The following is a 17,591-nucleotide window of genomic DNA, read 5'->3' on the forward strand; positions in this document are numbered from 1 at the left end:
CTGCCCCCATGACCAGGTCCTAGATAAGTGGAGGAAAATGGATGGAAGGACGGAGGTGTTTAAACACTATAACCCTTTACTTCCCTCCTTTCACCAGTTTGTCTTGTCTGTGCAGTAGCTCCCCCCCGAATCCTCATATTGTCCTTTTTGTGTGTTTATCTGCCGTGAAAAATCTATAATAAAATTTATTTGGGAAAAAAGATAGAAACATAAAATATAAAAGGTTATACCACTAAATAATTAAACTCCTTTCTGACATCTGTAAAGTACTGCAAACATTTTTAGGGACGACCCTATTGTTTTTGCTGCGTTTATTATTCTTTATGCTTTATTATTTCTTCCGCTGTCTCTTTGAATCCCAATTTGACCCCCTAAACATGCTCAAAAACTCAACAAAACTGGCACGCATGTCAGGACTGGCAAGAAATTTGATAAAATAACCTAGACACACTAAAATGGCCACTGCAGCCCGTAGGAATGTCGTAGAAAGATCAGATTGACGATTGGACCCACGGTTTGCGAATTAAAGGGAGGAATTTGACACATTTTAAAGCCATCTCAATCTGCCTGCTCTCACATCTTTTCTCTCCCTCTCAGTGACGGACTCAGGATGTTTGAAGGGCAGGGACGAAAAGGAAAAAAGGGCACCTACTGCATGACATGGAGCCCCATTGGTGCGCAAAAAAACAAAATTTGACCCCCTAAACATGCTCAAAAACTGACCAAAATTAGCACGCTTGTCAGGACTGGCAAAAATTTTGATGAAATGAAAAAAATAACCCCAAGAGTGCCAAAAGGAGCTCTTTAGTGCCACCAAAAAACACACAAAAATGGCCACTGCGACCCGTAGGAATGTTGTAGAAAGATTAAACCAAAACTGGCTTGTTCGTCTCATGAAGACCCGTGCCCAGCACCGTGGACCCCTCCCGGGCTGGAGCAGTTGAAAAACTCCATTGCCTCTTCGACCGTGAAGCTAGCACGGTCAGCCCAGCTGTCGTCTCCGTCACCATCTGGCTGCAGCGCTGCAAAGGCATCCGCTTGCCTCTTCCACGGGCAGGTGAGCGCAGAAGGCACACGCGGCCCCGGCGGTGAGAGCTATCCCTGCGTGCTCGGGACTGAGACACATCTTGCAGTGGGGATGGAGGTCGGAGGGCATGATGTAATCGATCTGGCAGCTGGGGCACAGACGGACCGCTCCAGCAGGGTGCTGAGACTTGATTGAAGTCATGGTTCTTCCGTACTGCATGCAAACGCTGAAGAAAAATGGGGAGCAGATCTCTGGTCACGCAGGTATTATATACCCTGTATGCGGACCAGGGAGGGGCAACTGTGCAAGGCACAGTGGCGCGAAAGAAAATCTTCACGACTGCGCATGCGCACGGGGATAAACCCAATAGTGACAGCTCTTAGAGGGCGAAGCCTATACTCATAGAAACTGGGATTACAGTATGTAACCAACGATCTGAGTTATATGAATCCCTGATATAAATAAAATTCATAAAAATCAACATAAAAATTAATATTTTGTGCCTATGGGTCCGTTTTTGAGATTGTGAACTGCTTACCTTAAATTTATTAATGATTAATTACAAAATGAAGATGAATATCAATAAAACGATTCATATTCCGCTTCAGTGCACAATGAAAAAACACAAGTGAGAAAAATAAGTAAAAACAGAGACGACCGCTTGATGTCCGGACAAAACCAACAGATATGTGAGGAACATAAAATGAAGACTATATGATAAAATTAATATTTCTTTAAAAAAAAAAAAAAAGGAATCAATATTTTGATAATTAAAGACAAAACAAAAGAGTTTTCAGGGCTCTGACCATCTCTTTGAAGCCGATCTGACCACTTATGCTCTGAATATAATGCGTACTGTTTTTTATGTTTCGATTTCTATTTTTCCCACTTAAATTTACTCGCTTTGAAATTTGAATTTTTTCTGTGACGTTTTACTTTGTAAATCCCACATACTGTAGGCGGAAGCCGTGTGATCTCTGCGGTGTTTTACATCGTCGTTTCTGATTGGACGATCACACCGACACTCCAACCCACCAATGAACGACCAGCTGGGAGACCGTGGCTGTCATATATAGACGAATTAGCCATATTTATGATCATTCTGACAATAGAACCGAATTTCTTTGAAAGATGTCTGGACGTGGAAAGACCGCAGTAAAGGCCAGAGCCAAGGCAAAGACCCGCTCCTCTCGTGCCGGCCTTCAGTTCCCAGTCGGCCGTGTTCACAGGCATCTGCGTAAGGGTAATTATTCTGAGCGTGTCGGTGCTGGAGCCCCCGTGTACCTGGCGGCGGTGCTGGAGTATCTGACCGCTGAGATCCTGGAGCTGGCTGGAAACGCCGCCCGCGACAACAAGAAGACCAGGATCATCCCCCGTCACCTGCAGCTGGCTGTCCGCAACGACGAGGAGCTCAACAAGCTGCTGGGCAAAGTCACCATCGCTCAGGGCGGCGTGCTGCCCAACATCCAGGCTGTGCTGCTGCCCAAGAAGACCGAGAAGGCCTCCAAGGCCAAGTAAAGCCCCGCGCTGATTTAATCACTCCCAACGGCTCTTTTAAGAGCCACCCATTTATTCTGAAACGGCAGAATCCTAATGGGAACAAATGATGTACAGCAACGATAACACATTAAATACACATGACTCAGGTTTCAGTTTGAAAGCCCATGAGCTCCAGTTCTGTTAAAACGAGGAGCTACATATCTATCAGTAGGTACCTTAATAGAACTGAACATAGTCCTCTTTCCGTTATCTGCCAAACATTCAAATCAGACATACTCTCATGTAATTAAGGGACTGTTCTTTACATGTCAGGAGGGGGGTGTCTACTGATGCTTTTTATTTCTGACCTTCTGGGACGCTACATATATTTTTACTTAAGGCTTGAAAAGGGTCTTAATTAGTGCATGGCCCTCCCTCCATCACAAATGAGGTATTAAAATTTAAAACTCACCCTTTGATGTTCAGAAGATAAAAGCTGAAGATGAAATCCTGGAGGTTGCTAACGCCTTGGTTTTCCACTGTTGTAGTGCAGACTGGTTGGCTGTACAGGCAGTTTATTTTTGACAGTGTTAAATGAGATGTAGAATAAAGTAATTTTGATCAGATATCCCTATTTTGAGATCAGATTTGGTTTTGTTTTTTTCTGATGAAAGCATCCGTTGCACCATGATGTGACTAAGGACTGTTAAGGAAGGCAGATATGATAAATGGTAGAATTTTGACAATTCTTAAAGAAAACAGCCATGTTTTATTTAAAAATTGGCGTTACAGTAAATTCAAAATACAGCCATCCCTCTCCTTAGACAAAATAAAATAACACAAGTCCCTCTAGTGTTTAAAACATTATTTGACATGCCTCCCTCTGCCTGCAGCAGCTTTCACAAGTAACAAACAGTCCCTAAAGACCTCTACTCTTGACCTTATACTACTGTGCACCCAAATTAAGTTACAGAATTTGATGTGCAACTTCCGTTGAAGCCTTTAGCAGCTACTTCTATACCACTGAAAATAACATTTAAACCTGTGTCCTGTAGTGATGGGTAAATAAAACCCTCATGTAGCTTTGGGACCTTTTTCTATTAGTGCTGGAAAAGAGGAGGCTTTGGAGATGTCACAGTCACAGTGACATCTGGTGGTTATCAAAATGTATATCAGCCCTTCAAGACTGCAGCTGGAGAACTTTAACACCTTTCTGATATTATTAATTTTATTAAGTGCAATAAGTTAAAACACCTGTGTGCTATTATTAATTCTGCAGTGCTCCATTAAGTGTAGATGGTGCTGAGCAATAATTTTACAGGGAATTGATTTTTTGTGATTCTAACAAGAGACAACATTCTGGGTAAATTTAGATGGACTTAAACTAAATGAATTAAAACATAAAGTAGCAGCTGTGATGTTAAATATGTCGAGAGGTACTTAAGTGTATACAGATGCCCAAGAACGTCAGAGGCCTGTAGAGTCACCAGTGCCCTTACTTTTATTTTGAAGGACTTTTTTCTTAACCGGAAATATTGCGGCTGGTAATCTCTAGTTTGAAAAGAGGAACCGGAAACTTGACGGGCAGGAACTGTTATTAATGAGAGGTCTGTCTTCAACTACGTCCGCAGAATGGATTCAAATAGCGACCCCCTCAACATTGCAGTTCAGTTTTTTTTTCAGAACAAATTAGACTCGGACAAGATGAGTGGTCGCGGCAAGGGAGGCAAAGGACTCGGTAAAGGAGGCGCTAAGCGTCACCGTAAAGTTCTCCGTGATAACATCCAGGGAATCACCAAACCCGCCATCCGCCGTCTGGCTCGCCGCGGCGGTGTGAAGCGTATCTCCGGTCTCATCTACGAGGAGACCCGCGGTGTGCTCAAGGTCTTCCTGGAGAACGTCATCCGTGACGCCGTCACCTACACCGAGCACGCCAAGAGGAAGACGGTCACCGCCATGGATGTGGTGTACGCTCTCAAGAGGCAGGGCCGCACTCTGTACGGCTTCGGAGGTTAAATCACTGCCTCAGCTCACCTCAACACAACGGCTCTTTTAAGAGCCACACACATCAACCAAAGAGCTCGTTTCTGTCAGTGTAAAATTATATTTGTACCACTTTCAATAGACAGAGGACACGTGCCCACCATGCACCATTTATGTGAAACACATACAGCCCGCGAAACAGCCAAAGGAAGGACTCTTCAGACTGAGGCCAAAAAATTTATTGTACTCCGGAGAAATCTACGTATAAAATGTACATCAGCATGAATTGTGTGACTAAAAAAAGCCCTATTAAACAAAACTACAGTGGTGGAAGTAGTTAGCTACCCAGATGTTTTATAAATTACCTAAAGGACCAAAAAATAAAAAGCCTAGTCATTATACAGAATGGCCAATTTAAATTCTAATTAAAAATCATCATATTCAAAATACTTGAATATATTTTTTATTTATTTATATATGTGTGGGTAGTTTAATAATACATAATCATTCATTAGAAGATTTATATGTTGTATAAGTTAGACAATGGCTCTTTTAAGGGGCACTCACATTATCACATCAACTTCATAATATTTCAGTAGAGAGTAGAACAGGGTGAAAATAACTTATTGCTGTAATATATAAACAAACGTGTTACTGAAATGTTCACTCCCAAAACGTTTTTATTCATTACCGAAATGCCAACCAAATCACCGGACTGAAGTGCACATATTTCATACAATGATAGGTGTAATTATATCGTTTGTATAATATTACATGGAATAAATGCATTGACACCTACAATAATACCGATCTGTCATAAGTGATGTCCACATCAAACCATCAGAGATGTTTCTGGAGAAATGTCTCTCAGAGTTGAGACATAACTTTTTTAAGGTGCCAGAAGGCCAAAAAAGAAGACAATAAAGAAAATCTTTCAGTCACTCACTCACTTATCCCATTTTCAAAGATCAAAACATTTATTATATAAATCTTCATCTGCAAAATCACAACTAATGTCATAAAAAAGTATAAAGTACTGGAAAATGTTTCCAAAGTGGGTATAAATAAGAACCTCTAATCCCAATGTCACTTCATTATGTGACTCAGTTATAATTTGATTACATGAGCCATTATGAATGGATAACTAATATAGTGCAAAATATTCGTTTTAAACTAAGAAATATTAATTTCACACAAGAAAAACTAAAGAGTACGATGTGGTACATAAATAAAATTTATAATAATTTGCTACAATATTTGATGTTTTTTCCTGATTAATGCAAATCAGACAAAGTGTAGACAAAGTAAAAGCCTATTATGTATTAAAATGAGATTCACAAATGTATTTGTTTAGATTACACGATGAGAAACCCTTTATAGAAAAATATTATTGATCTGTCAGTGATATTAAACGTGTCATCAGCAGGAAGGAGCTCTTGAGCTGAGAGTAAGGTGGCTCTTAAAAGAGCCGTTGTTGAGTGTAGTCGGGTGAGTTTAAGCCCTCTCTCCGCGGATCCTGCGGGCCAGCTGGATGTCTTTGGGCATAATGGTGACCCTCTTAGCGTGGATGGCGCACAGATTGGTGTCCTCGAAGAGACCCACGAGGTAAGCCTCGCTGGACTCCTGCAGAGCCATGACGGCGGAGCTCTGGAAGCGCAGGTCGGTCTTGAAGTCCTGAGCGATCTCCCTGACCAGGCGCTGGAAGGGCAGCTTGCGGATCAGCAGCTCGGTGGACTTCTGGTAGCGGCGGATCTCTCTCAGAGCCACGGTACCGGGCCTGTAACGGTGAGGCTTCTTCACGCCGCCGGTGGCCGGCGCGCTCTTACGGGCAGCCTTGGTGGCCAGCTGCTTCCTGGGGGCTTTGCCTCCGGTGGACTTACGGGCGGTCTGCTTGGTTCTTGCCATTGCTAGAGAGAGTCTACTTCCTTGAGAAAGAGAGAATACTAACAGAGCAACTCTGTCTGGTTTATATAGCCGGAGCCAGCGCGCCGAGAACGCTCATTGGTCCAGTGTATGCACGTGATCCAGCAGCTCGGCTATTGGACAAAAGGCAATTTGAAAATTCAAACTGACCCGCTCAAACACATTACCTATTGTTTGAATCATTGGAGCACTATGAGCTATTGACAATAAGAAAATTCGTAAAGAATAATGAACTTCATATATATATATATATATATATATATATATATATATATATATATATATATATATATATACACTTTAACAACGTTCTGGGATTAACTACAGTGAAATCACTTCAATTTGGGCATAAATACAATACAATATGTGTTTGGATAAATACTTTAAAATACCTATAGTCCAGTATGCAGCTTTCTACAATATGATTTATATAATTTATAAACCTCAGTGATTATGTGCTAAGAAACATGTGAACAGGTGTATGGAATAGTAACAGAATTAGTGAATTAAAAGTACAATGTGCATGTTGTACTATTCATGATGTGAGATTAAATTAAATATATAGAATGTGAGGAAGCTGTAATAGAATCATATGGGTTAGTCAGTCAGAGAGAATTTAACAGAACGTGACAGTAAACTACCACAGAAGCTGGAGTCCAGTAATACTGCTGTGCACTGTGTTCATTCACCTAACATACAATTAATCTAAAATAAATTCAGTGATATATTAATTCAGTATTCATATTTAAATCAATTAATCTTCTAATCTAATAATTTTTAATTTAAAAAAGTGTAAAACAAATGTGCGCACTCACAAAACCCAGCCACCCCATTCCTCTAATTAACAACTCTATTTTTTGGGAAATATTGTTCATCCACCTTGTCACAGCTAGTTGTAGTTTTATTTGATGTGACTATATTTTCAAAAAAAAAAAAAAAAAAAGTATATATACATAAGTTGTAACTGACACAGTATAGTACAGCTACGCATTTCCAATTGATTCCATTTGTTCCTAAAAATTCTCATAATCTGCTGTAACTATTACCTGGTACAGGCTTTAGCAGCACAAGCAACAATGTATTAATAATTTGAAGTAGGAATCAGCCAACTTTGCTCTTAAAGATATAGTGGGTGGCTCTTAAAAGAGCCGTTGGTTGAGTAGTGGAGGCAGCAGCAGTGTCTACTTAGAGCTGGTGTACTTGGTGACGGCCTTGGTGCCCTCAGACACGGCGTGCTTGGCCAGCTCACCGGGCAGCAGCAGGCGGACGGCGGTCTGGATCTCCCTGGAAGTGATGGTGGAGCGCTTGTTGTAGTGAGCCAGACGGGAGGCCTCACCGGCGATGCGCTCAAAGATGTCGCTGACAAACGAGTTCATGATGCCCATGGCCTTGGAGGAGATGCCGGTGTCGGGGTGGACCTGCTTCAGCACCTTGTACACGTAGATGGCGTAGCTCTCCCTCCTGGGCCTTCTCCTCTTTCTGTCCTTCTTGCCGGTCGACTTGCTCGCCGCTTTCTTGGCGCCCTTCCTGGCTACCTTTGGTGCAGGTGGATCAGGCATCGTCGCGATTGTCGTGTTCACCGAAGTGTGTATGAAACTTAAACGACACTGTCTGTATTTATATCAACTGAATGCAAATTTTGCTGTGCCGTCCCCACTCTGCCATTGGTTAGTTCTGATGGCGTTATAGAGTTACTATGCGGAAGTGTTACTTTCGCTTTAGGCACGTGGCCTTTCGACATCGTGTATTGTTATAAAACGTGCTTTAATTAAAATAAGATGATGAAACAAAACTTCATTGAACATGAAAAGGGAAATTCGCTTATTCAGTTATTTATTATTAATCATAATAACTAAAATCATAACATAAAATAGAAACTGCACAACACAGTACATCATATGATTATACTTACGGTTACTGTTCCTATCTGTATTAATATGGAAATATATAATTAGTGTATGCTTTAATCAGTACAACATACTTATTTCAAGATCATGATGTCAGTCTCACATGATCAGTATAGTCAAGTGCCACATATCTTTGGTTTTTAACATAAAACATTAACCGATTAAATACATTTAAATATAAGTGAATGTGTTTTAGACTGTGTATACTGTAGAGTAGTCTACGAAGAGTATTATATTTATCTGCTTGGTGCATTTAAAAAAACAAATGATTGCACTTGTGAGTTAATTATTGACTTACTTGGCAAGGACAGACACTTACATATTAGACATTAATAACGTGTCTTATATCGTTAAAAAGTACATCATTAACAGAAATTTTATTTTTCACAGCAACACGTGTTTTAGCCATCAGTTTGTGTCTCAAACGTGCATAAAGCTTACGATTGCTGATTTACTGAGACCTGATGATTTGCAGGTCGTTAAAATGTAAGCAGTGTGGGTGAAAGTAATTTCTACCCATGGGCATAAACCTATTGTATAATAAATCGACGTGGACTACAATGGAGCACATATTTACAAACAGCAGCTTCCAATGATTGATACTAATCATGAGTTCAATGCAGGTAACGAGCTCTTCGGTTGATGTGTGTGGCTCTTAAAAGAGCCGTTGTGTTGAGGTGAGCTGAGGCAGTGATTTAACCTCCGAAGCCGTACAGAGTGCGGCCCTGCCTCTTGAGAGCGTACACCACATCCATGGCGGTGACTGTCTTCCTCTTGGCGTGCTCGGTGTAGGTGACGGCGTCACGGATGACGTTCTCCAGGAAGACCTTGAGCACCCCGCGGGTCTCCTCGTAGATGAGACCGGAGATACGCTTCACACCGCCGCGGCGAGCCAGACGGCGGATGGCGGGTTTGGTGATTCCCTGGATGTTATCACGGAGAACTTTACGGTGACGCTTAGCGCCTCCTTTACCGAGTCCTTTGCCTCCCTTACCGCGACCACTCATCTTGTTTGCTTTTAGTTTGTTCCGAAGAAATAAAACTGATTAGGTCTATTCAGAACATCACTATATAAATGCACTCTGAGGACGTAGTTGAAGACCGCCCAGCAACACGAGTTTCCTCTTCCTCTTTTTTTCTTACGGTAGAGACGGCTGTATTTCCGGTTGATAAAACAATCCTTCAAAATAAAAGTGAGAACATCGACACTGAATCCTTTGATGTGCAATAGCGTCATTGTCTAATTTTCATCTTCATATTGAACATTAGGTCGTACACAATGTGATAACTAAATTAGATGAAACACAAAATCACCGAAAATACGGGTATTTTAATTTTTGTTTACTGCCCACTGTTTTGAGCTGTGGAGTCATTACTTACAGGGTTTACAGTTAATCTATCTTGCAGATATCCATGTTAACTGAGGTTAAAGGGGGATGATCCTGTCTTGTAACACAGGAGGGGTACTGGTCAACAGTAAGGTTACAGTCATTAAGCATTTGATTAAAATAATTATTATGTTCCTAAGATACAGTTAATATCTTATGAAGCACGTAGCCTATGCTAATGTGAGCATACTTGTGCAGTGGTGTGTCTGTGTCACTCTGCAGTTACACCTCCAAAACACTAGTCAGCTGCAGAGGTTTCTGTGACGTGTTGCAAAGTTTAGTTGATTCAAAACACACATTAAACATGGTTTAATTTCAAACACAAATACACTAATCGGCGTCACTAAAACTCGCTGCATTCACAGACAAACACTTGTCTTTATCTGGACACATTTTCCCCACAAATACAACATGCTAACATTATTAGCACAAGTCTATGGTATTATATATTGTATAGATTAGCCTAGTGGGTATTGGACTTTTCCTCTGCTCATATGAAGCCAGGATAAATCACACACGCCTAATAATGCTATTTTTGTGGAGGCTTTATTGTCATCACAATTTATTGTTTCTTATCTGTAAAATTAAAGTAAATAAAAGCTTTGTTCCACTGAGGGAGTCAGTATACAGAGACAGACAGGAGGTCTGCGTCGCCATAAAGCGTAGTTACAATTCTAGAGAGGTGCACGCCAGGCTATGTTGACGTGGAACCTACGCCATAGCTACAGCGCTGATTCAATGCATAAGTATAAATTCCCTGTTATAATTGATTTTTTTTGTTTCTCCCTTGGTGATGGTGATTTTGGGGGCTATTTCTAGTTAAACAAAAATGATCTTACTCTTTAACATAAAGATCTGTCTCTGTAGGGATCTTTGCTGTCAGACACTTACAGACAAAACAACACTTTTCTCTTTACATTTAACAGTACTGCAGTTCTTTTAAACTGTTGTATCTAACTTGATGTTATAAATTATATCTTATAATTTCATCATTACATGTATGCATATTCAAGTTACCTTTTATATTGAAATGTTCATCTGTTTTATGTCCATTATGTCTACTTTGTAAAGCCTTCGGTACATATAATGCCCTTAGGGACTGTTCTTTACTTACCAGATTAAGGTGGTGGCTGTGGTATGACTCGTTCTTAGATAGAACCAAGCCAAGCAACAAACACAGGACTAAAAGTTACCAACTATTTGGCAACATTTTCTGGCTATGATAATCAGTGCGATTTTGCAAATTTATACATAAATTACACTAAACTTAAACTTTCAAATACTAGTTTCAGCTTTACAAAGGGAATTTGTAGTAATGTAGCAAGTTGGCTCCACCTGATATAGTGTAGTTATTATAAAGCACTGTGTGCTGTATTTCTTCCAATACTGTATAGCTTGATGTTTGTTTTATATAATTACGAAGCGTTGAAAATCTTTAAGGACTTGGCTCAATAAAAAGATAAGTGGGTGGCTCTTGAAAGAGCCGTTGGGAGTGGTTAAATCAGCGCGGGGCTTTACTTGGCCTTGGCGGCCTTGTCGGTCTTCTTGGGCAGCAGCACAGCCTGGATGTTGGGCAGCACGCCGCCCTGAGCGATGGTGACTTTGCCCAGCAGCTTGTTGAGCTCCTCGTCGTTGCGGACAGCCAGCTGCAGGTGACGGGGGATGATCCTGGTCTTCTTGTTGTCGCGGGCGGCGTTTCCAGCCAGCTCCAGGATCTCAGCGGTCAGATACTCCAGCACCGCCGCCAGGTACACGGGGGCTCCGGCACCGACACGCTCCGCATAATTTCCTTTACGCAGCAGCCTGTGAACACGGCCGACTGGGAACTGAAGGCCGGCACGAGAGGAGCGGGTCTTCGCCTTGGCTCTGACTTTACCGGTGGTTTTCCCGCGACCAGACATGCTGACGTTTACTGTTTCAATAGAGCTTGAGAAGCTTGAATATCATTCGAGAGTTGGCACCGGTTTATATAGCAACTATCTAGTCTCTCATTGGTCCTCATATGATCATCCAACCAGAAAGAGGTACGTCACCATACTGTAGGAAGTACAAGACTCCCGCCTTTCCACAGTGTGTGAGATTTACAAAATAAGAGAAGTGAATACTAACGATAATAATAATGATACAACTAACAAAAACAACAAGAACATACTCCATTTTATGGGTAATTTTGTGACAGCTCAACCACAATTTAGATCTTTTCACAGTTTATGTCATGTTTTTCATGATTTTGGACATGTAGAAGTTCTAAGTGCCGCAGATCTCACTAAATATATTTATAGGCTTTGCAGCAGGAAAACTGACTTTTTAAGATATTTACTGTACATTTTCTCAATTCATTTAATTTATCGTATGGGATATTGTTAATATTCACTGCAGATCCATCAGAGAAAAATATCATAATATTTGTATGACACTTTAACTTCACGCTGGCTGTATTATTACATGGTTCTATCGTAGGTAAGTATTTGTACTGTTTACTTCAAGGTTTCATGTCTGTGTGATGGGTCTACATATTGGGCTTGTTTCTTATGGCTTTAGGGGATCTGTAAGTTACAGCTTGTAATGGTTTAGTTTAATGTACACTAAGTAAGGAAAAAATAGGGAAATGGTCTTTTGTGTTTGTAGAAAAAGTTTTAGATCTTTGAGTCCAGCTCATGAAAAATGGGAGCAAAAACAAAAGTGTTGCATTTATATTTTTGTTTAGTGTATTTCTGGGCACAACTAAAACAAAAGTGCAGCTTAAGTTCATTCCTGATAAATGAGGTGTATGGTCCAAGTACAAAAATGCAACTGATATTAAAAAATGTTTCAAATTAATGTTTAGGTTTTCGTTTTGGTATCTTTAACCTCAGTAATGTCACTAATATTATGTTAGAGGCATCTTTACTGATATTGCACAGAGTTCTACTCGGACACTGCCATGCAGTTCACAAAGAGCAGTAAAGTGCAGAATGATGCAAGCATCATTTATATAACCACCACTATATATGAAGAGTAAGGGCTAGACATGAAGAAATACAGGCCTACAGTTTGTACAGTATGAACATGTGCAGCAATTGGACAAAATATATGGTGCACAAGTATTGATATGAATACGCTATAGGGATGGATGGATTACTGAATGGGCCTACAGGGCCCAAGGTGTTGAATCATTCTGCTGAAGAAGAGATTCAGAGAGAGATGCAAGTAAAAGAAATAGATGCTAAGTAACCACAAAGACACAAAACAACCTAAAATAGACAGAAAATCTCTATGAAGAGACTAGAAGTACAAAATAAAAACAATAAAAATAAGCCAAACCTCCACAACGTCTGTATGTCTTGCTCCTCTGTTGATGGTGGGGCCTTTGCATCTCTGTACCCAGGGGGCCCATTGTGTCATTATCCACCAAGGACTATAGGTGAGATATTTACAGTGTGGATATTAGTTTAATCATTAAGCACGTCTTGAGGCATCTGGTCATGTGAGGACAGTCACGTTGCATACTGTTTTGGGCTAAAAAAAAGTCAGAGTCAGCAAGCATAAAAATTTCTAACAAATCAAAGAGCAATCCATCAAGACAAACTCGACACAGTGCGTGCTCAGATTTCAGCGATTCTATCTTTCATTTCATCTATCCACACAATCAATGAATCCAGTGGATCCTCTGATTCCAGCAATATAACTCCTCATCAAATTCCCTTCATTTACAACTATGGTATCTTTCCTTAGTCAAAACTTGTGTCCGGTTGCATAAAACTGCCAAACATGTGTAATCCATTACCTCCACGCCTTCTTCAGTGTAGTTCTTCAGTAAACACCGTTTCTATTGACTTGTATTGACAGGGGAGAGGTCTGCAGTCGTCTGACGTCCTCTGCCTCTACCTTTTATTCCACGGTCTGTGTCTCCATCTAGAGGCTGAATGTAGAACTAACGCTGCTATTCTAATTTTTTATTAGGGACTGTTCATTGCTTATGAAGGGGAGGGGTGGTGCACAAAAGGGGAATGCATGTCAAATATTTATTTTAAGTACAGGAGGGACTTTCTATCTATTAATTTTGGCTAAAGGGAGGGGCATTCAGCTAAATAGCTCTAATTTGTATTCATTTTACCACAGATTTTTTTAAAGGAAACATGCCTTCCACACGTCCTGGGTTTATTCTACAAAAATAAACAATAACTAACCAGTGTAGCGGTTGTGTACTCTCTCTTGCTTGCGTTGTGTATAATCATGAGGAAAATCAGATCGCTGTTGACACTCGCCATTTATTCCGGCATCTGGCAGAGGAAATATTTTACAGTCAGTCTTGGCCTCATTTCTACACGTGCTCTCACACAGGGAGACAGTACAGCCAAACTGTTGCTTTAGTTTTAAAATGAACATAAAATACACGAAAAGCGTACCTGGCAGAAGAATAATTGTACAGTCAGTCTTGGCCTCAATTCTACACGTGCTCTCACACTGGGAATATGAAATAAAAAGGGAGTGCAAGTTAGCTAAACCCTGTGTTATGCTAACCAGGTTACACACAAATTAAAAACATGTCAGCTTTTTCAAAAGGACGTGCTCAAGGGGAGCTCAAGTTTTACAAAAGGTAACATAAACAACCCCTTATAAAATTATGATAAAAAATACAAAATAATTACGGAGCTGATAACATGCGCACCTATCAGATCTTCCGGGTACACGACCCTAGTCTGCAGGGGTGTTGCGTTTGCTGACCATAAAATAAATCTGTTTTAGCAAGCAATAAAATGTGTGAGCCATGTGTGAGCCATGGCAAGTGAAATCATACATGCTGTATATTAACCCTGTTACACCAGCATAAAACGACAAGAGCAAAAAACTAAGGCTTTTGTCATCTCCTGGATTTTACCTTCAACAAGTTTCAACTTTCAAGTTTTAAAAAATCCAGTAAACAAGTTATTGTGGATTGAGGGTCATGCTTCCTCCCCCTGTCACTCAGGAAGGCTGAGGGGAAAATATTTGTAGCTGTGAGGAGAGTCACACCTCTGCTACTCTCCTCTGTTGATAAGTAGAGAACAGTCCCTTACTAGGTATTATGTCCACGTGCTATAGTTTTCTTTGACTGCGAACATGTAGAAAAGGTCTGGTTGATCAATTTCTCAAAATAAAGCACTTGTTACCTTCAGTGACGCGTAATTATGTGACACAAGGGAGTGTAATTTCCTGCATTCACCATTGGTATTTTGGGGAGTATCTGCACTTTACTTTTGAATGTCAGTCAACTTTGACTTGTACTCAACCATGGGAGTGACGGAAAACTAGATTTTGATCTTTTGTTCTGTAATGTAGCCTCCATTCTTATGTTAGCATACACCTCACTAAGAAATAAACTACTTTTTATTTTATTTAAAGAACGTATTCTTGTTTTACTTTCAATACTTTAAAATACCTTTAAAAGTTAAGTACAACAAATATCAAGTACTTAAATAATTTTACTCCAGTAGGTGACTTAAACTCATTCCAGAATCATTTTCTGGCGAGAAATCTGCAGGATACTTTTACTCATGCGTCTTTCAGGCGCTTTCTGCTACTTCAGCACTATTTATGAGCCTCTCATGTTAGTTTAGCAATAATAGCTTCTCTATAATTGTCTGCACATATACGAATAAACTTGGTGCAATGACAAAGACACAAATAGTAGACATATGCTCTTTTCTGGATGTGGATGGCTCTTAGAAGAGCCTGATTATTTGAAGCAAACTTCACTTCTTAGACGCAAACTTGGGATAGTAGTTGGGATACAGACTTAGAGTAAAGCAGCCATCTTGGGTGTTGTTAGGCCTTCTTCTTCGAGGTCTTTTTATTCTTCGAGACTGGGGTTTTCTTAGCTGCTACAGGCTTTTCTGCTTTCTTGGGCGTTGCTGCTTTTGGCTTCTTGGCGGCGGCCTTGTCCGCTACTGATGTGGGCTTACCAGCATTCTTGTTCGCCTTGTAAGACCCGGAAGCTCCGCACCCACTCATCTGCAGCAGGGCTCCTGTCTTTACCAAGTACTTAACGGCGCGTTTAATTTGGATAGCATGGGTCTCCACGTCGTAGCCCTGCGCGGCCAGTGCCTTCTTCAAAGCGACATAAGACATACCTTTACGGTCTTTGGTGGCGGACACCGCCCTAAAGACGAGGTCAGCGGTGCCCAGAGGGGCGTTCTTCTTCCTGCGAGGTTCATTTTTCGGGGGTCCGTCCATTTTTCTATCGCTACACTCCCCTCTGCCCGGTCTGTTACAACTGCAACGTCACATCCTGCAAAGAGAGGTACTTGAACACAACATGAGAACCGTGGAGACTCAGCCCAGCCTGCTGCTCTCCGGTGCCGCATGAACACTGACACACTTGTGTTTTCTCTTCGCACATAAACGCATAAGGCACACATCTGGGGAAGGGTTAAAGTTTAAACTTGAATCGAGCTGGAAGCATAGGAGTTACAGGTCAAATGAAATCTAAAGCTGCTCTTCAGCTTGTTTGGGAAGTCTTTAAATCTCATCAATCTGCCGCTGTGACAGACGCTGCTGCGCGTCTTTTCCTTGTGCTTTCTCCCCTAAGTGCTTTAAAATACACTAGAAGTCCGTTTAAAAGAGTTAAACAGTGAGAAGAGACATTTGTTCAGACGCTCAATGTAAAAAGAGTCAAGTCTTGTGAATATCTTTCGTTAAACAGAGGCTATTTTGGCATCTGTAAACACACTCAGACAGGGATGGGCCACTGGCTTGCACACTTCTTGAAACTATTATTATCGGTTATTTGTATTTAAAGTCATGATACAACCACATAAAGATTATAGTTTGTAATATATGAAATGTGTTTAACGGGTATGTTTAACACTGGACACAAAGGCTCTCACACTTCTTTAGATGGCTGATGAGCCAAAGCTCACACAAACTGTTAACACCAGACATTATGTAGTAAGCTTCATTCTTGATTATCTTACTATACATAATCATGGAAACTGTCAGTGTGTCATTCTGTCAGTCCCACGTTTTTCAAAAACTCTGAATACGTTGCTCTTCTTAATGAGATCAGTTCACTATTTAATCTGCAATTTCCTATGACCTGTATCCCAAACACACACCATGTGAAACTATACATGTACGTAACTGTGCACTCAATGGGTTTGGACTAGTTTTATACATTGTCAGAGAAACTATGATTCAGTTGAGGGGAAGCAGAAAGAGACCTATACGCAAAAAGTATTATCTGCCTGAACACACATGCTTGTATTGCAGCGCTCCCAATATCTTTCATGACAAGGTTTCCACACAAATGACACATGAAATGAATCCTGACAATCCACTGATGCCAGCAGTATAACTCCCATAAACATTCACAGCAACAAACTGTGCTTTGTAGTCAAATCTTGCTTCAGGCCGTTAAAAATTGGTAGAAATGTGTGACAAATGGCCTCCAGGCTTATTTCTTGTGTGCTTCAGTCTGTGAACAACGTCTCTGGTTATTTGAACTGCCAGGAGAACGGAAGGTGACTTCCTTTGTCTCCACCTTCTGGGCCACAGTCTGTGTCTCCATCTTCTGACTGAATCTGGTACTAAGTGTCCTATTCTGGTTTTTATCATCTTTCATGACAAGGTTATTCTGTCTGTAGATTGTCTGTCCCAACAGTGACAGATAATTCTCCTTTGACAAGCTTTGGCAACACATATAATTCACATTTAAAACACATTTAAAATACAAAAAGGGGAGTGTTAAAACAGAAAATCAGGTTAAAGTGCAGTTTCTGTTTTAGATTGTTCAGGGGGATTATTGCAGAGGGAATGGAGGATTTCTTGTAGATGTTTTTCAGGGCCAGTCAGACTTTGTACTGGGGGTGGCTTTCCTGATCACTGAGCGGTTTTACAGTTCAGATAGAAGAGTTTGGTGTGAAC

The 17,591-nt window shown here is 40.7% G+C and overlaps 7 protein-coding genes across 7 annotated transcripts; 2 read left to right on the forward strand and 5 right to left on the reverse strand.

Moving 5' to 3' along the window:
• The first annotated feature begins 2,053 nt into the window (after positions 1-2,053).
• Positions 2,054-3,132, forward strand: LOC117249463 (histone H2A-like). Its single transcript, XM_033615139.2, has one exon. It carries the CDS (start codon positions 2,159-2,161, stop codon positions 2,543-2,545), a length of 387 nt encoding a protein of 128 aa, XP_033471030.1. The 5' UTR covers positions 2,054-2,158; the 3' UTR covers positions 2,546-3,132.
• Positions 3,133-4,164: 1,032 nt separating this feature from the next.
• On the forward strand, positions 4,165-4,644 carry LOC117249468 (histone H4). The gene has a single exon (XM_033615146.2). The coding sequence runs from the start codon at positions 4,211-4,213 to the stop codon at positions 4,520-4,522; it is 312 nt and encodes a 103-aa protein (XP_033471037.1). The 5' UTR covers positions 4,165-4,210; the 3' UTR covers positions 4,523-4,644.
• A 440-nt stretch (positions 4,645-5,084) lies between these two features.
• Positions 5,085-6,609, reverse strand: LOC117249590 (histone H3-like). The gene has a single exon (XM_033615326.2). It carries the CDS (start codon positions 6,392-6,394, stop codon positions 5,984-5,986), a length of 411 nt encoding a protein of 136 aa, XP_033471217.2. The 5' UTR covers positions 6,395-6,609; the 3' UTR covers positions 5,085-5,983.
• A 126-nt stretch (positions 6,610-6,735) lies between these two features.
• LOC117249467 (histone H2B 1/2-like) lies at positions 6,736-7,987 on the reverse strand. The gene has a single exon (XM_033615144.2). The coding sequence runs from the start codon at positions 7,969-7,971 to the stop codon at positions 7,594-7,596; it is 378 nt and encodes a 125-aa protein (XP_033471035.1). The 5' UTR covers positions 7,972-7,987; the 3' UTR covers positions 6,736-7,593.
• Positions 7,988-8,417: 430 nt separating this feature from the next.
• Positions 8,418-9,342, reverse strand: LOC144461779 (histone H4). Its single transcript, XM_078165323.1, has one exon. The coding sequence runs from the start codon at positions 9,324-9,326 to the stop codon at positions 9,015-9,017; it is 312 nt and encodes a 103-aa protein (XP_078021449.1). The 5' UTR covers positions 9,327-9,342; the 3' UTR covers positions 8,418-9,014.
• Positions 9,343-11,198: 1,856 nt separating this feature from the next.
• LOC117249464 (histone H2A-like) lies at positions 11,199-11,642 on the reverse strand. The gene has a single exon (XM_078165132.1). The coding sequence runs from the start codon at positions 11,606-11,608 to the stop codon at positions 11,222-11,224; it is 387 nt and encodes a 128-aa protein (XP_078021258.1). The 5' UTR covers positions 11,609-11,642; the 3' UTR covers positions 11,199-11,221.
• A 3,658-nt stretch (positions 11,643-15,300) lies between these two features.
• LOC117249462 (histone H1-like) lies at positions 15,301-15,932 on the reverse strand. Its single transcript, XM_033615138.2, has one exon. The coding sequence runs from the start codon at positions 15,900-15,902 to the stop codon at positions 15,495-15,497; it is 408 nt and encodes a 135-aa protein (XP_033471029.1). The 5' UTR covers positions 15,903-15,932; the 3' UTR covers positions 15,301-15,494.
• Positions 15,933-17,591: the final 1,659 nt, after the last annotated feature.

Source organism: Epinephelus lanceolatus, chromosome 23, assembly GCF_041903045.1.
Source record: "Epinephelus lanceolatus isolate andai-2023 chromosome 23, ASM4190304v1, whole genome shotgun sequence".
NCBI classification, from domain to species: Eukaryota; Metazoa; Chordata; class Actinopteri; order Perciformes; family Serranidae; genus Epinephelus; species Epinephelus lanceolatus.

What these genes read in the sequence shown, in the direction of transcription:
- LOC117249463 (XM_033615139.2), top strand. Translation starts at nt 2,159, where the DNA reads ATGTCTGGACGTGGAAAGACCGCAGTAAAGGCCAGAGCCAAGGCAAAG.
- LOC117249467 (XM_033615144.2), bottom strand. Translation starts at nt 7,971, where the DNA reads ATGCCTGATCCACCTGCACCAAAGGTAGCCAGGAAGGGCGCCAAGAAA.
- LOC117249590 (XM_033615326.2), bottom strand. Translation starts at nt 6,394, where the DNA reads ATGGCAAGAACCAAGCAGACCGCCCGTAAGTCCACCGGAGGCAAAGCC.
- LOC117249468 (XM_033615146.2), top strand. Translation starts at nt 4,211, where the DNA reads ATGAGTGGTCGCGGCAAGGGAGGCAAAGGACTCGGTAAAGGAGGCGCT.
- LOC117249462 (XM_033615138.2), bottom strand. Translation starts at nt 15,902, where the DNA reads ATGGACGGACCCCCGAAAAATGAACCTCGCAGGAAGAAGAACGCCCCT.
- LOC117249464 (XM_078165132.1), bottom strand. Translation starts at nt 11,608, where the DNA reads ATGTCTGGTCGCGGGAAAACCACCGGTAAAGTCAGAGCCAAGGCGAAG.
- LOC144461779 (XM_078165323.1), bottom strand. Translation starts at nt 9,326, where the DNA reads ATGAGTGGTCGCGGTAAGGGAGGCAAAGGACTCGGTAAAGGAGGCGCT.